Below are 19,621 nucleotides of genomic sequence, written 5' to 3' on the forward strand. Positions count from 1 at the left end.
GATTTATTGCTTTTAAGATTTCTTTACTTGGTTCAGTGACTTCATGTGAAATTCTGTTCATTATCCTTTGTTGTTCTCAACATGAATTTTCTTTTTTTTTTCAGGTTTGGGGCCAGTTTGATCTCTTTAAATATAACGTCCATCATGAAACAAATAAACAGCCTAATCTTCACAAAAGGGTGTTGATTTGATGCACTGATACAACATTTATCCACAGATTTATATGGGAAATTCTAACTTCAATCTTTAATTTTTCTCACATTGTAGCAACTACATCTCCGTTTAAACTATACTGTCCAGTGTTGTACAATATTATGAAGTTTTTCCCATCTAGCCTGAGCTTTAACCTCTCAAAAACAAAGCAACAGATTATTTTTCAGTTAAATAAAAATTTTGAATTCGAAAAAACAAAAAGCAAACATTATGTTCATTTGGCATTATTTACCTATCCATTATTCAGATTTCATTGACACAAATATAGTCAACTCTAGTCATTTTCTTTTACAGATAAAACATTTTGATCAAAGAAAACTCAAATATATAAAAATAAAATTAATATCTCAAAATTAATTTGACCTCATTCTCACCTGTAATGTCTCACCTTAACAATGATACATTTTTGTGACTATTTGTGACTGAAACACTTCAAGCAATGCATGAAAAAAGTCTGGCTTTAGAAACAAAAGCTCCATCTTTGTTGCAAACAAGCTTAAATCTATTTTGCATTTTTATTCTTAAATGAATGACCAAAGCCCTGATCTGATAAAGGGAGATTTCATTGAGCCTGAGAGTCAGTAAAAGGAGAACTTGGGAGGGTTCAATTCAGCTTAATGCTCAATTTGGATTGAACAAACATGTAATAATGAGCACAGATCAACAGTTCTTCAGATCAACCATAAGGGCCTCTGATCTCATTGGACATGGCATGCAACACATGGCTGTCGTGTTTAGTCTCCACTCTCCATTCAAGTTAATGGACCTTTTTCAGGCAGATTTTTAACATTATGTCTTGCATAGAGCACCAAACGCCCTGCACCTCCTGATCCGACTGTCAAACACATCCCATAGAGACAGCACTCTCACATTCAGATGACTGATCGCCCAGAGCTCTGCTGTGGAAATGACAAGTGCCATCCATAACGTGCCGGCGAGGGCTGCTGAAGTGATTGCGTTCATAACACCCGCATCCTGGTAAACATACACAGGCAGAGTATTCAGATCATGCAAAGTTGGTTTCTGAGGTTTACACACTCACTCGGGTAAGGTTGACACAGACGCAGACAGACTCCATCTTTATTCCACACGACTGCCCAGAGCAGGGTGATAAAGGCCTGATAAGATCTCTGGATAGTCGACACTTATGTTTGTTGTGAGCAGGACACGCGTATTATAAAGCCATTATACGATCAGATAAGTCCATGAAGCATAATTCATTATATATCTGATACGATGGACAAGTGAGATTTTTATCAGACGGTCCCATGTCCTGTTTATAATGACGGTGATTTTGCTGTGATAAATTCCAGAAACACAAAGCGTGCAGGATGAATGTGCAAATCTGGGATTACGGTAATACAGTTATTCTGATTGTAAATATACTTTTCAAACAAAGCCTTACTGTGTTTTTTCAGCTTTAGAGTTAGTTTCTGTGACATTAAAAGGTCTTCAACACTGTCATTTACTGAAAACTGCATTTGCTAAATCTGTAAGGCAAGGCAAGGCAAGTTTATTTGTAGAGCACAATTCATACACAAGGCAATTCAAAGTGCTTCAGTTGCATAAATACAAGAAAGCAAATAGAATCAATACAATTAATCAATTACAGTAAAAAGCAAGAGTGCACATAAAATGTAAAACTAGCTCTTCCTATAACTATTGCGTTTCTACAATAACGCCACCCCACTGTTGTCCATTGGTGCAACATGCTTCGAGCCATCTGTACTTTTTGATTGAAAACACATTGTGGGTCACTGGTTCACCTTGAGAAAGCTGCGTTGCCGTCGCTGTAATCATTGAGCTGGCTGTGACCAGAGCAAATACATCTGTACATAGCAGCTGTGTCTGTCAGCAGAGGTCCACTCATGAGATGGGAGCTGCAGCAGCAGTGTGTGGGAGCACTACAGCGAGGGGAGACACACAGTGAAGATTGAGGACACTCCAACACTCTCCTGTTTTAAAGGCTATTCAAATTAAACAATACACCACATTTGGTCACTAAGCGCATCCACAGTGGCTTTTGTTGATAGTTTCAAGTGCACAGAGAGTAGACTACCTGATTACACCGTGCTTGTGACTCTTTTGTATAATTTAAAAAAGTCTGTTTTCTGACCCAATAGCAGTACACATGCAGAACATGACGTATACTAGATGAAAGTTTTTGATTCATCGTCTGTACTCTGTGGTTGCTGGTAGTAATAACTGTTAGCAGTACATAAAAAACACAACTGAAGTTTCTATGATCAATTGCTTTTGGCATTTAAGTTGTCAGAATGTTGTTAGAAAAAAATGATCCAATAGTCACATTATACTTACATTAAAGGGATATTTCAGTATTTTGACATAGGGCCTCATTTCCTAATTATCCAGAATGTTGTTGATTTCTGGAAGTTTTTTCAAATTATTTATTCATGCAGTCCTTATATTTGAAGAGTTTAGTGGTGCTAGGCTAGCGCTGGGCTAGTGCATGTCTATGGTAACTAGTAGCCTGCGTTAAAAACTGTCTGACCTATGCAGCAGGGGCCCTGAGGCAAATCACTTATAACACCAGACTACCAATATAAATGTCTGTATTGACTGAATCATTTTCAAAATATAACCATTTTGCATTTAAATGAAATTCTATTTGCAGCTTCCTGGTTGTAAGCTACGCAGTGGCGGAGTGATCTGCTACGTTACTGGATCTACAATAGTTTGTTTACCTGCGGCTGGCATTACTGCACGTGGAATTCACAAAGGAGCTTTCTACAAATCAGATATGGCAACGTTTGGAGGACTACCTGATGATTTTGAAGAGGTTTTTAATGCAGGCTACAAGCTACCATAGACATGTGCTAGCCTAGCACTAGCCTAGCACCACTAAACTCTTCAAATACAAGGACTGCATGATTTAAAAAATATATATATCTCAAGAAATCAACAACACTCTGGATAACTTGGAAATGAGGCCCTGAGTCAAAAATACTTAAATATCCCTTTAACTCAAGTACACATTTTGATGATCTAAAATCCGTTAGTCAAAGCATATTGCTTGATTGAGCTATTTGAAAGTGTGCTGTTATAAATATCCCGATAAGGGTCCTTACTACAGTCTGTCATGTTTGGAAGTCTGAGCGACTTGTGCATCAGTAAAAGGGAGAGGTAATTAGAGCCTCTGCCACAACAGGAAACTGAATGACAACATTATTTGTTCCCTTCTGTCAGTGGCCTGTCACATAATTAAAGGTGGCATCCAATCTTTCACATTACATCTGAAAACCAAGTGTCAGTGTCCCCCCCCCCCAGCCGCACGCCTAACTGCTGTCATCCACACCAGCCCAATGCTCCGGGGTTTACAATGCAAAATACTGGAGATTAAAATAGGCTTCCCGGGATGACACCTGTGACTCACTGTGTCTGCTGTGAAACCAGTACAGTAGTGTCCGACAGTGAGCAGGATATGTCCTGCTTTGGGTTTATAAGACCTTTATGATTCTGGTTCAACGCATATGTTTCACAGAAAGCATATCCAAGTCCTTGGCAGTGTGGTTTGCTTGTTGCAGGGGCAGATACAAAATAGATAGAAAAATACATTTGCTCTATAAATCTCATTATGAAAAAATCTTATTTGATTACAGACTGAAAGTAAATGCCACCGTCTTTTATCCACCTTGATTTTGAGACCAGTGTGCCTTTGCAAAAATCTATAGTAGGAACACATACTGGACACACAGCTGGGTGTTTCCAATGTCGTTTCCCCATTACACTGTAAATTTGACAGTTAACAAAACAAATGCAGTAATTTATGATACTTTTGATTCGATTTCCTGGTTCCTGCCCAAGGCCAAAAATCAGCTTTGATCAGGCACACATTTCATTGAGGGCAGTATATTTAGTGATAGAAAAAAAAGGCTAATTAGATTCACTTTGCTGTGGCCTGTACTGGCTCAGAGGACATCCCCCTCCCACCGTCACCTCCTCTTCCTACCAAAGCTTATGTCACAGGTCTACGCCGCCTCCGATGTGCTCAGCCTAAACTAAAGTGATTACAAGAGAGTACTTTTGAGTGGGCTCGCAGTTGTCCAGTTGTTATACACTGTAGATATGGGTTTCAATGTGGTCAACTGAAATAAATTAATACATGAAATGAATGTCTTTAACTGGACTGATTTGTCATATCAGTTTAATAATGTTCTTCATTCTTCACCCTCTCTCAAACCATCTTTAACAGACAAGAATGTTCTGTGGCTAAAATTCTGAGGCTTTGATTGTACAGTGGGCTTTTGAAGTTATTTCTGTGGTGTTGATACATCCTCTTATGAAGCAGCTGCTTTGTTTCACCAAACTACTTATTATAGCTGTAAAGCTGTTAAAGTTGCATTTATTTCAGTCAAAGGCTCAAAGGCATTCCACAGTGGAGCACCAGGGAGACAAAGATACTCCATGGTTCGTGACAAGTCATATAAAAAATACATTTAAAACAAAAAGAAACAAGCTCCAATGTTTCCTGAAAGGGAGTAGGAAGCTAAAAACTAAAAACGTTAAATTGTCAGAAAGTTGATTATTGTTATGATGTTATGTTATGATGAGGTTGACGAGTTTTCTGTGTACACAGATGAACAGTAAATGTACAGCAGGGTCAAATTAATTTATAAACTACTGCTCTTTATTCCCCTTGAACATGAAGCATTTCACTTTTAAAAGCAAAATCGTTGATGTATCTGCTGAAGGAAGTTGAATGCAATTTACAAATTACTTGTTTACTGACTTTCAACAATGTACTCAAAACTGTAAAATATCTCTTCCACAAATGCCTCAAGTGTCTCTGGGCTTCTGATGAGCATGTTCGACTGAGCTGTATGAATATTGTATGACTGTGGCTTCAGCGTGACCGTATGATGGGTTGGATATGGTTCAGATGGACAAACTTAATTTCCCTGAAGAGGATCACATATTAGTCCAGGTGCTGTACCGCCTTTCTTATGTTCCCACTGTGACAGGTGATCAGACAGTGACAAAACCTGTGGCTTTTGGGGGAACAATGGTGTGTAATTATCATCTATGGCCTCACGCCCCCAAACCCACAGCTGCTGTAACACTGACAACACTGACACCGTGTTCCCCACACAACAGACACTACTGTACTGTCGCTAGAGTAATCATTTTCTCAATCCTGTACCTGGGTCTGCCTCTCCATATCAGTAATCTGCTTGCACTGGATTGACCCGAGAATAATCTATTTCACTTTGAGAAGTACAGTGATAAAATCAGTTATTGAAAAGAAACAAGTGTCAGTGTAAATATATAATACTGACTTTATGAGCTTTACGAGCCTGTGTGATGCATGTTTCTGTAATCCTGCATATTCAGCCTTGTAAGCGTTTTTCAGTGCAATGGCCGTGAGACATGACTTTGATCTCTGTCACATAAACAAATAATGTGAATAATAATGTGATGTTCAAAGTCCGCACTGCCAGCACATACGGGAGAAACCTCACGCTACATCAGTGCGATCGACAATATCCACCAGAAATCATTTAATGGTTCATTATTATACTCTTTTTTTTGTGTATTTGGCAATGTGTCAGTTTTTTCAGCTGACATACACCCACAGATCCAAGTGAATGGTAATAATTATGTGGATATAGTTGATAGCATTTGGTGAGTAGGCTGAATTTGAATATCCCTAATTACATTTTCCTTAGACAGGCGGACGTCGACAAAACTTTACTTTGCAGATTGTATTTGAGGTACAGTTTTTCAATAAATCTGTGCATGGTTTGTATGATGTACAATCAAAATGTAGGATTCTTCATAATATGTGTGTTTTGTTTTGTTTGTTTGTGGTAAAGAGTGGTAAGAACCATGTTTGGTCCATCCAGGTCAACCCCTGCTGTATGTCATGCATTTTCCAGGTTGTTTTCCTTGGATATGTCACATTTAATAACCTAAAATATTGTAAAGGAAAGAGATAAATTGCTACACTGAATTACAATTAGCCTGGACAGAGGATATTGAAACAGGTTGAAACAATAGTTGTGAGCAATTAATCTTGAAATCATAGTGGAGTCTAATTCAGAATCAGAATCTCCAGATCCTGGAGCCAGGTTCTTACTACTTACCTTACTGAAGGTTTTAGCCTCCTGTACTGTGTGCAGGGGCACCGCTAGATATTCTGGGTCCTATGACAGAAAAAAATTCTGGGCCCCCCACATTTTTTAAAATAACCCATTAAAATCACCTATATACCTTGAACGGGTAATTCATATGAACAGATTGCATTTCCTGCAATTTGAGGCCTTTTAGAGGTGCCCCAGCAGGTTAGAATAGCTCAAGAAAATGCTGTTGAAAGAATAATAATAATCAACTATTTAAAGCCCACAGTCTTACAGCATAAAACCCTTTTCATGTATTGGTCTATCTCCTGAAAAGTAGGCTATCATGATGTCTTCATGGGCCCTTGTCAGCTCTGGGCCCTTCCAATCGTCCTAACCTTCCACCCCTACGGCGCCCTAGACTGTGTGCGTTTAGAACACTAGAACACTGGAGAAGGTCTGTTTCGTTATGGTTTACTCATAAATATTTAAAGTCATGTGCACATCATTGCTTGCACAGTGTTTGAACTCACATAAGCAGTCACAGAAACAAGCCCCAGAAGATGAAGAAATTCAAAAATCCTGCTACTTTCTCCCTGCTTACGTCTCTCCAGTGTGTAAAGTGCTGGTATGAAAGTAATAGTCCGTCCAAAGCACATGGCCTCTCTTACTCCTCAGATGCAGACTTTCATTTAGAGAAAGTGCAGGTATCTGGGCCTCTTCAGATTCCATTTGAACCTCCTTCCCGTCTGTCTGTCCCACTGTTATTGCTCCTGCCGGGTGTGAGGTGTGAGGCTCTTGGTGGATGAGTGGGTCACGATACAAGAGGCACCAGACCATTATGCTGGCTCTCACAAGTCCTAACTTGAAGAAATACATCTAAAACCTGAGCCCAAGATATGTTTAAAGGGACAGTGCCTTTTGACCCGTTGATATTTTCCAAATGGCTTTAAAGGTTTAACTGGATTGTAAATCTTGTTTCGTGATGGAGGGTAAACAGGTCCTAAGTCTCAGAGTCCACTGATGAGGGGGGCTAGTGTGAACTGGTTAGATGATATTGTTTGTTGGCAAAATAAGTCCCTGTCTTATGTGTAATCCAGGAGGCTGCACATGAAAAATATAAGTAATGAGTATAATATTCTATTAACATTTCTCTCATGCTAAATCAATAATAATTCATGTTTGCATTGCTGGCCTCAAACATTTTAATTGTTGGTGATAGGCTACATGCTATGGTGGACACTGTGTATACCAGATTGGTTTTATGCATCAGGAGATAATAGAAGCAATCATAAAGGGCAAAAACTCAATAGACATACAAACAATCATGAAAGATGCTATTTATCATACATTAACATGTTTCTACACTGCTATCTAACACACTGGATACTTACACGCACGGGGATGCTCAGGCTCATGTGTCAATTCAGTAAAACTCAATCCTCAATGGTTCCTTGGCTGCATGTGCAATAAAGACGGTTGTGCATACACTAAATATAAGGAATATAAGAACTAGGTGAGCCACAAATAAAAGTGCAGCACCATCTTGTGGCCTTTTCCCGTGTTGCAACTAATTCATGTGTCAGGCTCGTCACCTTGATGTTATTTTGCTAATGTTATGTATTTAGGATAGACATGTTGAATGGTAACTTGACTGGCCCCCGAGAGAACAAAGAGGTTGTTCAAAACTGAGCAATGCCACATCAAACATGCCTGCATTATCACAGTGAACTAAAGGAATGTACTCTTTGTGAAGTTACAAATACAGTAGGACCCACATAAGACACTTTATATATTACATTAAGTGCAATGTAAGGTAAAGAATTTATGTGGCAGATAAGTTTTTCTTTTACTTGATTTAAACAAGACTAAAAATATTACATTTATGCTGCTATTTTTGTTTCTTATTGGATTATCGTTCAAACTTGGATTTGGAGGTTAAGTGTTAATGTATGAGCTACTCCTTGCTGATATAAAAAGCAACTTTCATGTTGGTTTGTCTGAGAGGCTCAGGGATTGAGTAGTAGAGATGGTGGCTGCTCCAAGAGAAAAGTGTTCTCATTTAGTGTTAATAGCACAGCTGCAGCCTGTGGTTTATGAAGCCTTGTTATTTGCCACAAGACCAGGATTAGCAACATATAGAGTCATTATGCCATTTTTAGTGCCAATGAATCACCGCAGACAGACTGAAGCATTGCAAATGAGCTCATATTGGTACACAAAACAGCCTTTGTTTTATTGAATGGTTTTATTGACATGTACAGTTTTGCACCATGGTTTCTCTGAGTACCAATAGTGTTTACCATAAAGTTTATTTTCATTAAATTACATTTATAATGTTATACTCACATACACATTTATTATTTCATTTTCTTATTGCAATAAACAAGAGTAGCCAGAATGAGTTGGGTATTGCTACAGTTCTCCATACAAACTTTGTCCCTCTGACAATGAAATTCAAAAATAACTTTATTGGCAAGACAAAATTACACCAAAGCCACTCCATTTGAGGGCAGAATAAGGCTAAGGCTAGTAGCCTAAACACAGCTAACATGAAATACCTGCCTCAAATCTAACACTTACATCCCATTAAGAGAATAGTGACAATAAAATGGTTGGATCTCCACAATATGACCTTATGAAGAACAATATGAACACATCTGTGGTGCTGCTTTAGCTTTAGCTACCAGGGACAGGAGCAGTACTCGGGTCAGTTGGACGATCAAGTCTCCAGGAAGATGGATTGTTTCAATCCACTCGTGCAGTTTTTTATCTCTGGTTTAGTGTTAGGTCACTTAGCTCCAGGGTTCTTGTCTCTTGTGGAAGTGGGTCCCAACACACTCAAGAATACACGGTACACACTAATGGGGAGGAAAGCATGAATCCTGGAAGGGGTTCTCACTCAAAATCAAAAAAGAGCACAATGGTGGAAGCAGACTTTGAGCCAGCTTCTGTTTAAGTAATGGCATTGAAAATCTGTCTGTGATTCACTCAAACATAAAGAAAATGACAAAAGTCCAACCAAAATAATCCTGATGATCAAGTCTAGCTCTAATCCTTAGACACCTGGCTTTGTACCCTGTTCCCCGAGCAGAGATTATCATAGTACACAGCCCTTTAATATGAAGGGCCCAGCTATAACCTCTGTCAGTCAGTCTACAGCAGTCTACCCTCCAAGGACACCTTTCATGGAAGAACACTAAAGTCTGTCAGCTGGCTCACTCCCAGTTTGCTCACAACTCCATGTCACAAAGATACAAGTCACGCTCATTGCATTGCAATATTCCGACAAAGATAAGACATTAGAGCTCATTGTGACACAATGAAGGGCACAGTGTACATCTTATTCAGAAAAAGGTGATGGTTTAGCTCTGCTGCTGCTTAGTCACTCGTTCTGTCTCCATGCCAGTGTGTCAGGGTTTAACACAAACTCTATATATCCATCACAATAATCTGCTCTCTCTACTCAATGATGCATCCATAACACATTTGCTACCTACAAAAATAGTTTGTGTTTCTGGTTTTATATATTACGTGATATAAATGCTAAAACAACAGGCCAACCCCCCAAAAAACAAAGTGCTCACCAGTCATTTTAAAAGAAAGCTAATAATGGTGCGCTTCATGGCTTTCAGTTGTAAGAGAGAAAGAATTGATAGACGCCAAGGGCTGTGTCCGAGCTCAGGGCAGCCTCTCTGGGCTTCATGCTCGCCTGTCACTGCCACTTAATGCCATCTCTCAAGAATGTTTTTTTGGCTTTTATAGTCCTGTCTACTCTTTGTTCCCTTCCAGCATTATGGCTACCACTCACAGTATGCCCTCGGCTTTAAACGCATTTGCACCTTTGGATATAAAGAAGAGAGTAGGAAGGAGGAGGACGGCAGGCATCATGGTGGAGCTCAACATAGTCATGCAGAAGGTTGAACTTACAGGACCCTTTGAGAGCACATGCAACAAAATAGATGCACAGGTTTACTCTATGAGAATGGGAGAATTACCGCTCCGTCAATTTGTTCATTACCGTAAACATTTAGAGTCAACAAACTACTATATTTTCTAAGTGCTGCATGTGTCCAATAAAAGCCAGTGTACGTCTTGACCTTTTACTTGCCTTTAGTGAAGCTCCTGTCTGACTATCATAAATGCTGGCAGTTGTGTCCTTAAGCAGTTTTAGTTGGTAAATCTATTTTGAAACACAGATTGGTTCAGGCCTGTGTGTTGTTAGCATGCTGCCTGGGGTCCATCCATCCGCTGACCCATGCCATGCCTCCTCTCACCTCACCCTCTCAGGAGATGACAGGGGACACAGTTCCCCACAGCCGCCTCTGCATGCCTCTGGTTCAGTTGTGGCTACCGGCTGCCTGTCAGCTAAAGTCCTGTTTGTAACTAGAGGGTCCTACTGTCGCTATGGGGCAGGAGAGTGCACAGGCCAATACAGCTAAGACCAATGGAAGCAGCTACGCTACGGACATAACATTATTGTCTTTGAGGTGCATAGAATGAGACAACATCGAGCCATGACAACAGCAGAAAAACCCTGCCTAGATTTGTAAGGTAATACTACGTGTAGCTTAATGTTTGGAAAATGGTCTGCATGGGCTTCTTCTGGAGCTACTGTAGCGACTTGACAGGCCCACCGCACAGGGAGGTGAGAGATGTACAAGGAAGTTCAATGCATAATGAATATCTCTCCTCTGCTCATTCCACCGGTGAATCTCACAAGTCTTTGAAATGGAGGGAGAGTTCAGGTAAAGGGAAAACTGGCAAAAACTCTTCTTGCTCTCTCAGTCAGGTCACTCTCAGATTTCCCAAATTGCTGTTTACTATTTGAATCTTCACAGTGTGCTTTTTGAGTGGCTGTTTCTGCAGCTGCAGTCAGGCTGACGTGTCAGTAAGGAGAGAAGAGGATGGGTCCGTGTGTGGTGCGGATGGGCCCCGGGGCTGGTCTCAGGATGGCGTGGCTAAGAGGAGGGCCTTGCAGGAGGTGGTGTGGATGAGGGGCCGCTGCTCTCAAAGCCAAATGGTTGGAGGACGCTGCTGCAGCCATTGCTGCAGCGACAGCCAATGGGCTAGGCAACAGCCCAGCACCCAGCGCTTTGGTGAGATCCTTGGTGAAAGTCAAAGAAGACTAAAAATAGAGATCACAAGGTATTGTGGATCAAACTGTCATTCAACATAAAAAGTTACACAGGAGGATTTTGTTTTAGCACAATAACATGATAACATTGTTATCAAAAGTGAATTATACTAAGCAGACTCTTACCGTTAGATCAGCTCCCCTGTGCTTCTTGTGTCTACTGAGGAGAGGGTTGGGCTTTCCAGCCATGCCATCCCGGTGCCTTCGACTTGATATGTGCTACAGATAGATCCAGATCAAATGTTATTAATATATACGAGGCAGGTCACATTTATCACAGGTTAGTATCGTACCTGTTTAAGTTGCAGTTCTGAGTTGACCCGCACATTGCAGATCTCACAGTGGAAGGTGCGTTCCTGAGTGTTGGGGTCCACTGGTCCTCCTCCCTGCTCCCCAATGGGCTTGGGGCCCAGTCGTGGGTATGCCTTGATGGGGCCCAGCCCGCTGCGTGCCTCCAGGATGGTTTTGTGTTTGGTACCTGTACAGATTGAAATTAGGTTAGGTGTAGATTCTGCTTTTCTTATATCCAAAAGAATACTGGAGCAAAAGATAATCTGAGCCATAATCTGCGTTCACACGTTTCAATTTGGCCACTAGAGGACACCCTCCAGACATGTGTGAAGAGCTAAGAAGTAAAGCCATTTAATCGTGCCATATCAGTGATGATGCCAATAAAAACAGTGCAGCCATAGCTCATCTTAAACAAAATTATATTACCATAAATGTGCCAGTAACGGGAAGCAAAGATGAACTGCATGGATCAAAATCAATATCTGTGATAGTAAATGTCAAAGAAATTTAAGAATGTCTTTTTATGAGAGGCACATTTTTGTTGAGTTTTCCTTTTGAAAGCAGTGTCTTTCCTTAATTCATAAGCAACTGATGAACTGCAGTTCACTTCTGCCAGATTTATGTAGAAAAGTTAAAGATGAAAACAGCCGTGTGCATTAATATTGTTTATGCATCAAATAAGAAGCATCTGAACCGTGTCTTATAAAAGCATTTCCTCTTTGATCGTTCTATTTCATCTACATTTCTATATCTGACTGCTGCCTTGTGACTTTGACCTGTACCTTTAAGAGAAGTTGGGTACTGAAGACTAAGGGGCTGCTGGGGTCATGAGAGGGGCTCTTAGGGGGAGAAGAGCCACAATGAAGGATTTCACTGGAGGCCAGAAATGTGCTCTTTAAGTCTCTTTCCCCTTTGTTCTATTTTAGTCAGTGACAAAGCAAGGCCCAGTGGAATTTCTGCATTGGAATGGCTCACTATGAAGAGTAAACCACAACAACATGCAACAGAATGATCATGAGAGTAATCCAGCATAAATAATATGTACAGTGGGCACAGGAAATACTCATCCCTCAATTTATGCCTGTGTTTCATATATTGAAGTCTGATGATGTTCCTTCTGTAACATGGGCAATGAATGGAATAAATCAAAGAGATCTTAACTTTCATGATTTGTCAACAAAAGCAATGATTGAAAGCAATGCGATGGCTCAGTAGTTGTGTTCTATAGCAACGTGTCCTGACATAAGCCACAGTCCAAATCCAAATTTAAATTTTCACATATATAAAAAAAAAACAAATGAAAAAATTCCCTGTAATATCAAAATACAGCATTTTATCACAGAGATCTCTTGATTCAAACATCGATCATAAAGCAAGTTATTAAAAACATCTATCAGAACAATTTATCAAACATGTTTTTAGTCAATGTTCCATGTCCCACTTTTGGGTCCCAACCCAGCAGCTGAAACCCACTGTTATAGTGTGTGAATAGCTTGGTCACTAGGGGAGGGCGATATGGCCTAAAATCTCTATCATGATATAATTGACAATGGACAGACTACAAAATTCCAGCCTTACGTCTATTTGGAAGATTAATGCAAATATATTTCATTCTTTTTTAACAGCATACTAATTTACACGCAAATATGATCTACTCAATTTACATCCTTCATTTCTTTTTACTTTTGAAGCACCTGCCCCTCTGTCCAATATAATATAATACGACATGACCCACCATTATTGGTCACTAAACAATAACATTTTGTATTTTGTCCGTGTTCATTTAATGAAGACCTTTATTGTAAGTCAGAGTGCCTCAGATCCCCTTTCAAGACTTTTCAATCATTATAGAATTGTTACCAATACAAAAGAAACTATATATAATTATAATGATGGTAATAAAATCTATTTGAGCCCCTTGTAATATGACTTCCTCTGTCCATTTCGTGCCAAACATATTTCTACAGTATCTGAACATGTGCGTGGCATGTGACTTCTATCTCTGCAAACATGCACTGTTTTAGGAATGACTGATTACTTGCAGATCTTTAAATCAATCCGATGTCAGGTTTGAATCCAGTGAGCAGCAGAGAGACATTCTCGGCCAAGGATTGTTTGGATCTACCACCTTATATACTATGTGTTGAGATTGCCCTCACATGTGCGCGGACATAAAAAAACAAAACATCCGGGTAGTCGGCAGATGCAACACAGCACACATTGTTGTTGACTGCAAAAAAATCAATACATGGCTTGATTTATAGAAACCTCGGCGACGTTAATCCGATAGTTATGGCGGAGCTGATTAAACGTTATGCAGCGAGCGTGGATTTTTCTTCTTGTCAGGCGGCATTAAAGGAAATATAGCCATGCCATTCGGTATTTCAATTACTTCACTGTCAATAAAAATGGCTGCCAGCTCCTCTTTGTATGAGATAAAGAGCTGTACGTAAAGAGTCTCTTGGAGGGCAAACACAAAGAAGCAGAAGAGATTAGAGCGGGCACCAGCTCCTAAGGGACATCCACAGCAGTGTAACAGGGTTGCCATGTGTGAAAGGAGTTTATCCAAGGCAGCGTTAGTCTTTTTCTCCTGCTTAGAAATGGACTAGACCCATGTACATTTTCCACCAAGAATGTTTCCATAACAGTGTCAGTTAGATGTTGAGGTGACATGTTTAGCTGGTCAATCGCCAGGAAAATGTTGTAATACTAGTAAAATGAACTTTAGGTCCAATGTGATGGAAATGCTGTAAACATAAACTTGGAGGATTGAGTTCAACTGAAAATAATGAATTCTGACTTCAAGGCCAACAACGTAGTGTTTAGGAAATAAAACAAGGCAATTTTAGGCTGAGGCTAAGGTTTGCATGTGTCAATTTCAGTACAAGCTTCTCTTTAGGAAGGAGCCAACTAGTGAACATGAACGGCTTTTTTCAGTTTATTTTTCAGATATTATTATTCAGTTACAATGCAATAAATGGAGTCACTCACACAATTTAAGTGGTGACATTTTTGAAAAGCTGCCTTCAAATGTGTCCCTTATTCCTTATGGACCCCTGGAGGAGGAAGGATATATTTTGTCCAAATGTGCCAATATATTTATAACCTTGAAGACTGATCAAGTTTGGCATTATGCAAGAATAGAAAAAAACAAAAGCACTGAGATTACATCTGGGGCGATATCCACATAGGTCACACCACCTTGTGAATGTCACATTTCTTCAGATTTTAAAAGCTTAGCAGGATGTGGGAATAGCAGGTAGCTTCGGTGCAGGAGGTGTGAGCCTGAGTAGGTGATGGTGGAGAGTGAAGCTCATCACGATAGAGCAGTGGTACCCCTTGGGCCTTTCAGTGGTCAACCCTACCTCAAGGGTGTTGCAGTGTATTTAGAAAGTAATTATTTATTTAAAAGTGGTATTTGTAAGAAAAAGGACAATGTTACAGTCAAAATAAACCTAAAATACAAGTAACACATTTTACTGAAAAATATAGCTTTTCCTATAAAAAAAAATATGTTACATTTTCCCCTTTTTTCAATCTGAAATAGTTCCAAGTACCCCCTGCTAGGTCCTCGTGTACCCCCAGGGGTCCCCGTACCCCTGGTTGGGAAACACTGCGATAGAGTATGGAGTGAATTCAATTTAGTCTTGTGATGAATATGCCCTTTAAATAGAGTCGAGATTTAGTCAAATCATTTTTTTCAATTTCAGTCTACGTTTAGTCGAGTATAATTGCATGTCATTTCATTGACTAAATTTAACACTAATTTATAATGACTTTACATTTATAATATTAATCACAATCATATATAATCAAGCTCCTCAGCTTCATGGAGCTTCTCCTCATGAACAAAGCTCAGAGCTGTTCCTTTGGCAGAGAATGTAAATGATTTGAGGCTCTTTCAAACTGTCATTAGAAGTTTGGATGATTTTAGTCTCTTCTTTTCAGTTTTATTTAGTCATATTTTATCTGGACATTTTGGTCAGTTTTGGTCTCATAAAAAACATTTAATCTATTTTAGTCCAATTTCAGTCTGCCAGAATATAACTTTGACTAAAATTATGATTAAACATTTTAGTCGACGAAATTAACACTGCTTGTTCAAGTGAAAAGTGATACATATAAACAACACAAACAACTCGCTTTAAACTTTTTCAACCAAAATAGCGACACATTGTACACAGATGCTGACGAGAGACCTTGAAGTGGCTTAGTTGTTTTGTGTGTCAACTCTCCAATAAACACGTTTCTAAATGAAAGCGGTTGCATAAAGTAGATGAGTACATTCCTGGGCAGCTATTTGACCGTATGTGCCACTCATATCAAGACACATAATTGTCTCTTTGTCCTTTTCAGACGGATCCCAATGACAGTGGTTTTGCTGTGGTCTGGTGTCTGGTCCGATGCGGTAACTTAGGAGCACAGTGCTTAGTTACAGAGTTGGCTCTTGTCTGTGTCGGACAGATCAGTTATCTGCTGATCAGAGTCTGCCTGTGTGCCCTCTGCAGCGCTCCCCTGCACCCCCAACACTTAGGGGCACGTTTTAATCAAAGGCCATGAGAGAACAGCGCAATCCGACTTGTTATTTATTGTTTGTTTACAACTGTGCGCAGCCCGTCCAGGAGAAGCTGTTTGTAATTATACAGTAAAACAAGCAATGATCCCGGCACACAGTAGCTCCAAGCGAAGACACAAATGTGAGAAATTATTGGGAACATGAAAACCTTCTAGACGCAATAAATCTTTTTGTCGTCTGCAGTTTTAGACAAACGTAAGCATTTTGATTTTTTTATAGCGCTGTAGACAGTCTACCAAAACAACATCTGGCACTTGAGTCAAATTCCTTGCACAAACAGGAAGTAGAAATATGGACAATCCACTCAATTGGTTAATCGTTTAACTGCTTTTGACATGTTTTACCTTTATTGTGAGCCTCCAGTTGTGACAATGAGTTTACAGCCACTTTGCAGAGTGAGCAGTACAGCAGCTTTTTAGCCTTGTCCTCCTCTGTCTCCGAGCTGGGCGTCCCGTTGGGGGCACAGGGTCCGGAGACAGGCTGCTCAGAGCTAGAGCTGCCAGTGCTGCAACCGCTGTTGGTGGCCCCACAGCCCGGGGAGGACGACGCAGGGGGCATGAGGGGCGGAGTGGGGGTGGACAGCATGGGACAGACTGGAGGAATGGGGGAATCTAGAGGCGGTGTGGTTGGGTCGCTCAGAGGAGGGAGCAAGGGTCCGTTCATCTGTGGTATGGGATGGGTTTCATCTGGAAGGACAAGAAAGAAAAAAAAGGTTAAAATAGGAATGAGCTATACTTATAAATGTTTTACTGTTGACTTTATTGACTGTTCTATAAAATATGTCTAAAACACTCCCAGTTAAATTAGGAACTCCCAGCCCCAACCACTGCACATGACACTATTGGCAAAGCACTCATTTGACAGAACTCCCTAAACATGTGCTTTTATGTGGGCACGATTTGAATCAAGCTTTGGAAGTGCTGACTGTGATTCGTCCGTGAAGTGGTCTCATCATGTTAAAATGTTACTTCCACAGCCAAAAGGAAAACTGGGGGCTCATTGACTTGGCGCCTTCCCACACACCTGTTGTTTTTAACTGGGGTCGAAACCAAATGCCACTTGCTTTGTCACAGAGCATTACACAAAGTCCAAAGTAAATATCATTAGTGGAGGCCCTCACAGGCGTCTAGCATTACAGAGCCATTAGCCCCGGATGGATTGTCATTGTTGTGGTCACATGGTGTTTTTAAAATAAGAGGATGTATGTTTATACATATATTGGACACACATGTTTCTGGTCAGCCACTCCCTACGCAAGAGCTCTGGCATTCCCTAAGCAGTGGGTGTAGACTGAATAAAGACCCCCTAATTTTGGGTGGGATATGCAGAACCCCTCCGTAAGGAGAGCCTCAGTCCAAGCCTCAAAGCATGAGGCGCTGAGGGCAGACCATGGAAAGGCCCAGTGGATTATTGTGTTAGAGAAAGAGCACGGGGTCTTTCTGGGAACCACACAAATATTGACACTAACTGCTCAATTTCCTTTCACGGATTCCCATAAGGTCCATAATAGTGTCACGAGATAGTCCATAAGGGACCTGATACTTTTGATAGCACTTTTATAACATTTCACCATAATCCTGTCTTTCATGAGAGATGACGGCAGATTTCCTGTAGCTGCTCTGTTGCATCATCCAGAATTAGATGCCATTTGAATGCTTTCCATTCCACTGCGTTCCTAGATCGGGATCTGTTCTCTCTCCACATTGGAAGCTTCCACCGCTGCTGTCGGGCAGATGTTTTTTTAAGGAAAAATAAATATTTCTGACAGTGAGGTGTCTATAAACTGGTCGGAGATCAAAGGCAGAGAACCCTGTGGGGAGATTTGTGGCTGTTAATGTGCCTACCTGCTCTGCCAAGGCACAGGCTGGTTTGGTCTTTACACAGGCTATACCAGTGTGTACGCTGGGAGTGGTTACAGGCAGAAAAAGTACAGCTTCAGGTTTCTATTAGCTGCTTTTTCTGTATGCCCACACACATCCATACAAAATATGCATGTCATTATCATAACTGGAGACAATATCCCTGCAGCAGAAAACATGTGGTTTGAGTTTAAGAAGCGGCATCAGTGGCCAACTAGAAGATGCAAGAAGTGCTGGAGATGTGCCATAACAAACCATCACATGCAGAGAGTCTCTCCTCCCCAAGTGTGTTTGAACAGGTTTAGATTGAGGCCTGGCTCTGCACACGGCTCTGCTCATTTACTGTCCGTCTACACACAATCAGGACTCTCACTCGCAAGGGTTGCCTTTGTCATATTTGCACACTCAAATGAAAGAGTCTCTCTGCTCTCTACAAAACCTGAGATGAATTGTAACACTTAAGCACTGATTGCCCTGAATACAACTCACTGTGGCACTCGACGGTGGCTGCTGTGGGATATGCTCTAATTAAACATTGATAAGGCAGTTAGCTGACCTGCCTCTATGCGCTGACCTCGCAGTTACAAAGAACAGTTATAATCCGAAGGAGCAGGTCAGGGTCAGAATAACTCAATCCAGATGTGTTACCGCCCGGAGTGTCCGCGTCGGCTTAATCCCATCAGGAAATTAAAGCATTGTACAGTACTGAGTGTGGTGCAAAAGACATCCATTCCAACCCAGATGGGATTCAAAACCTGCTACTACAGGAGAGCAAATTTCTCCTTTTTTCTTTGTCCAAATGATTTCAGGGGAGACACCTACGGTATTGACTCCTTATTGGACTGAACAAACATCCAGATGCAAGTGCTGTAACACAAGCTGGCGCAAGCTTTGCAACTGGTCTTAAACCCTGGCAAAATTCTGTCGGAAAGGTCAAGTCACAATTACAGGCAGATGCCATAAGGCCCAAAGGGAAATAAAGAGGAAATTGATTGGAAAAGTTGCCGCAATACTGGAGATTTTACAGTGAAGCAAACGGTGGGGCCCGTGTAAAGAAAAATGAAGACTGACTCATTAAAACAGCTACAACTGAGATCAGGAATGAGGTTATAATGCGGCAAATTCAGAGAATAGTAGCACATGGGGTGTTAGAAAACAAATGGAGATTTTAACAAGCAAACTGCCAAGTATTTTTGACTCTGGTGCATTGGCTGTATTCCCCCAAGAGACTGAGGAGCGAGAGAGTTAGTTCGAGGCTGTTCTAATTACTTTTTACATCGTTTTGTGATTTAATGATGTAATTGCCTTTTTAAAAAGTAAAATTGTAACTAAGCATTATCAAAAGCCTTTAATATATACAGTATCTTTCTAAACCAATCCAGCGTCAGATAGAGATGCATTTTCCAAACAAATCTCTATAAATGTTTCTGCCTGTAACAAGAAACATGACAGATTCTCACCTTTATTT

The 19,621-nt window shown here is 40.5% G+C and overlaps 2 protein-coding genes across 4 annotated transcripts in view; one reads left to right on the forward strand and one right to left on the reverse strand.

Annotated features, from left to right (window-relative positions):
* The window catches only part of LOC306963986 (myosin light polypeptide 6), a 164,509-nt gene that overhangs the window by 42,405 nt on the left and 102,483 nt on the right, over positions 1-19,621 (forward strand). The window lies entirely within an intron of this gene.
* The window catches only part of znf385a (zinc finger protein 385A), a 78,693-nt gene continuing 67,611 nt past the window's right edge, over positions 8,540-19,621 (reverse strand). For 2 of the 3 annotated variants that reach the window (XM_079559294.1, XM_079559296.1), the window contains 4 exons: positions 16,639-16,980; positions 11,721-11,905; positions 11,554-11,646; positions 8,540-11,418 (listed from right to left, as the gene is read on the reverse strand). In XM_079559294.1, the coding sequence (XP_079415420.1) occupies positions 11,179-11,418; positions 11,554-11,646; positions 11,721-11,905; positions 16,639-16,980 (860 nt within the window). In that variant the 3' untranslated portion in view covers positions 8,540-11,178. The remainder of the gene's footprint in view (positions 11,419-11,553; positions 11,647-11,720; positions 11,906-16,638; positions 16,981-19,621) is intronic. The other variant, XM_079559295.1, reaches the window with a different exon arrangement.

This window comes from Gobius niger (assembly GCF_951799975.1).
Source record: "Gobius niger genome assembly, chromosome: 6".
Classification (NCBI taxonomy): domain Eukaryota; kingdom Metazoa; phylum Chordata; class Actinopteri; order Gobiiformes; family Gobiidae; genus Gobius; species Gobius niger.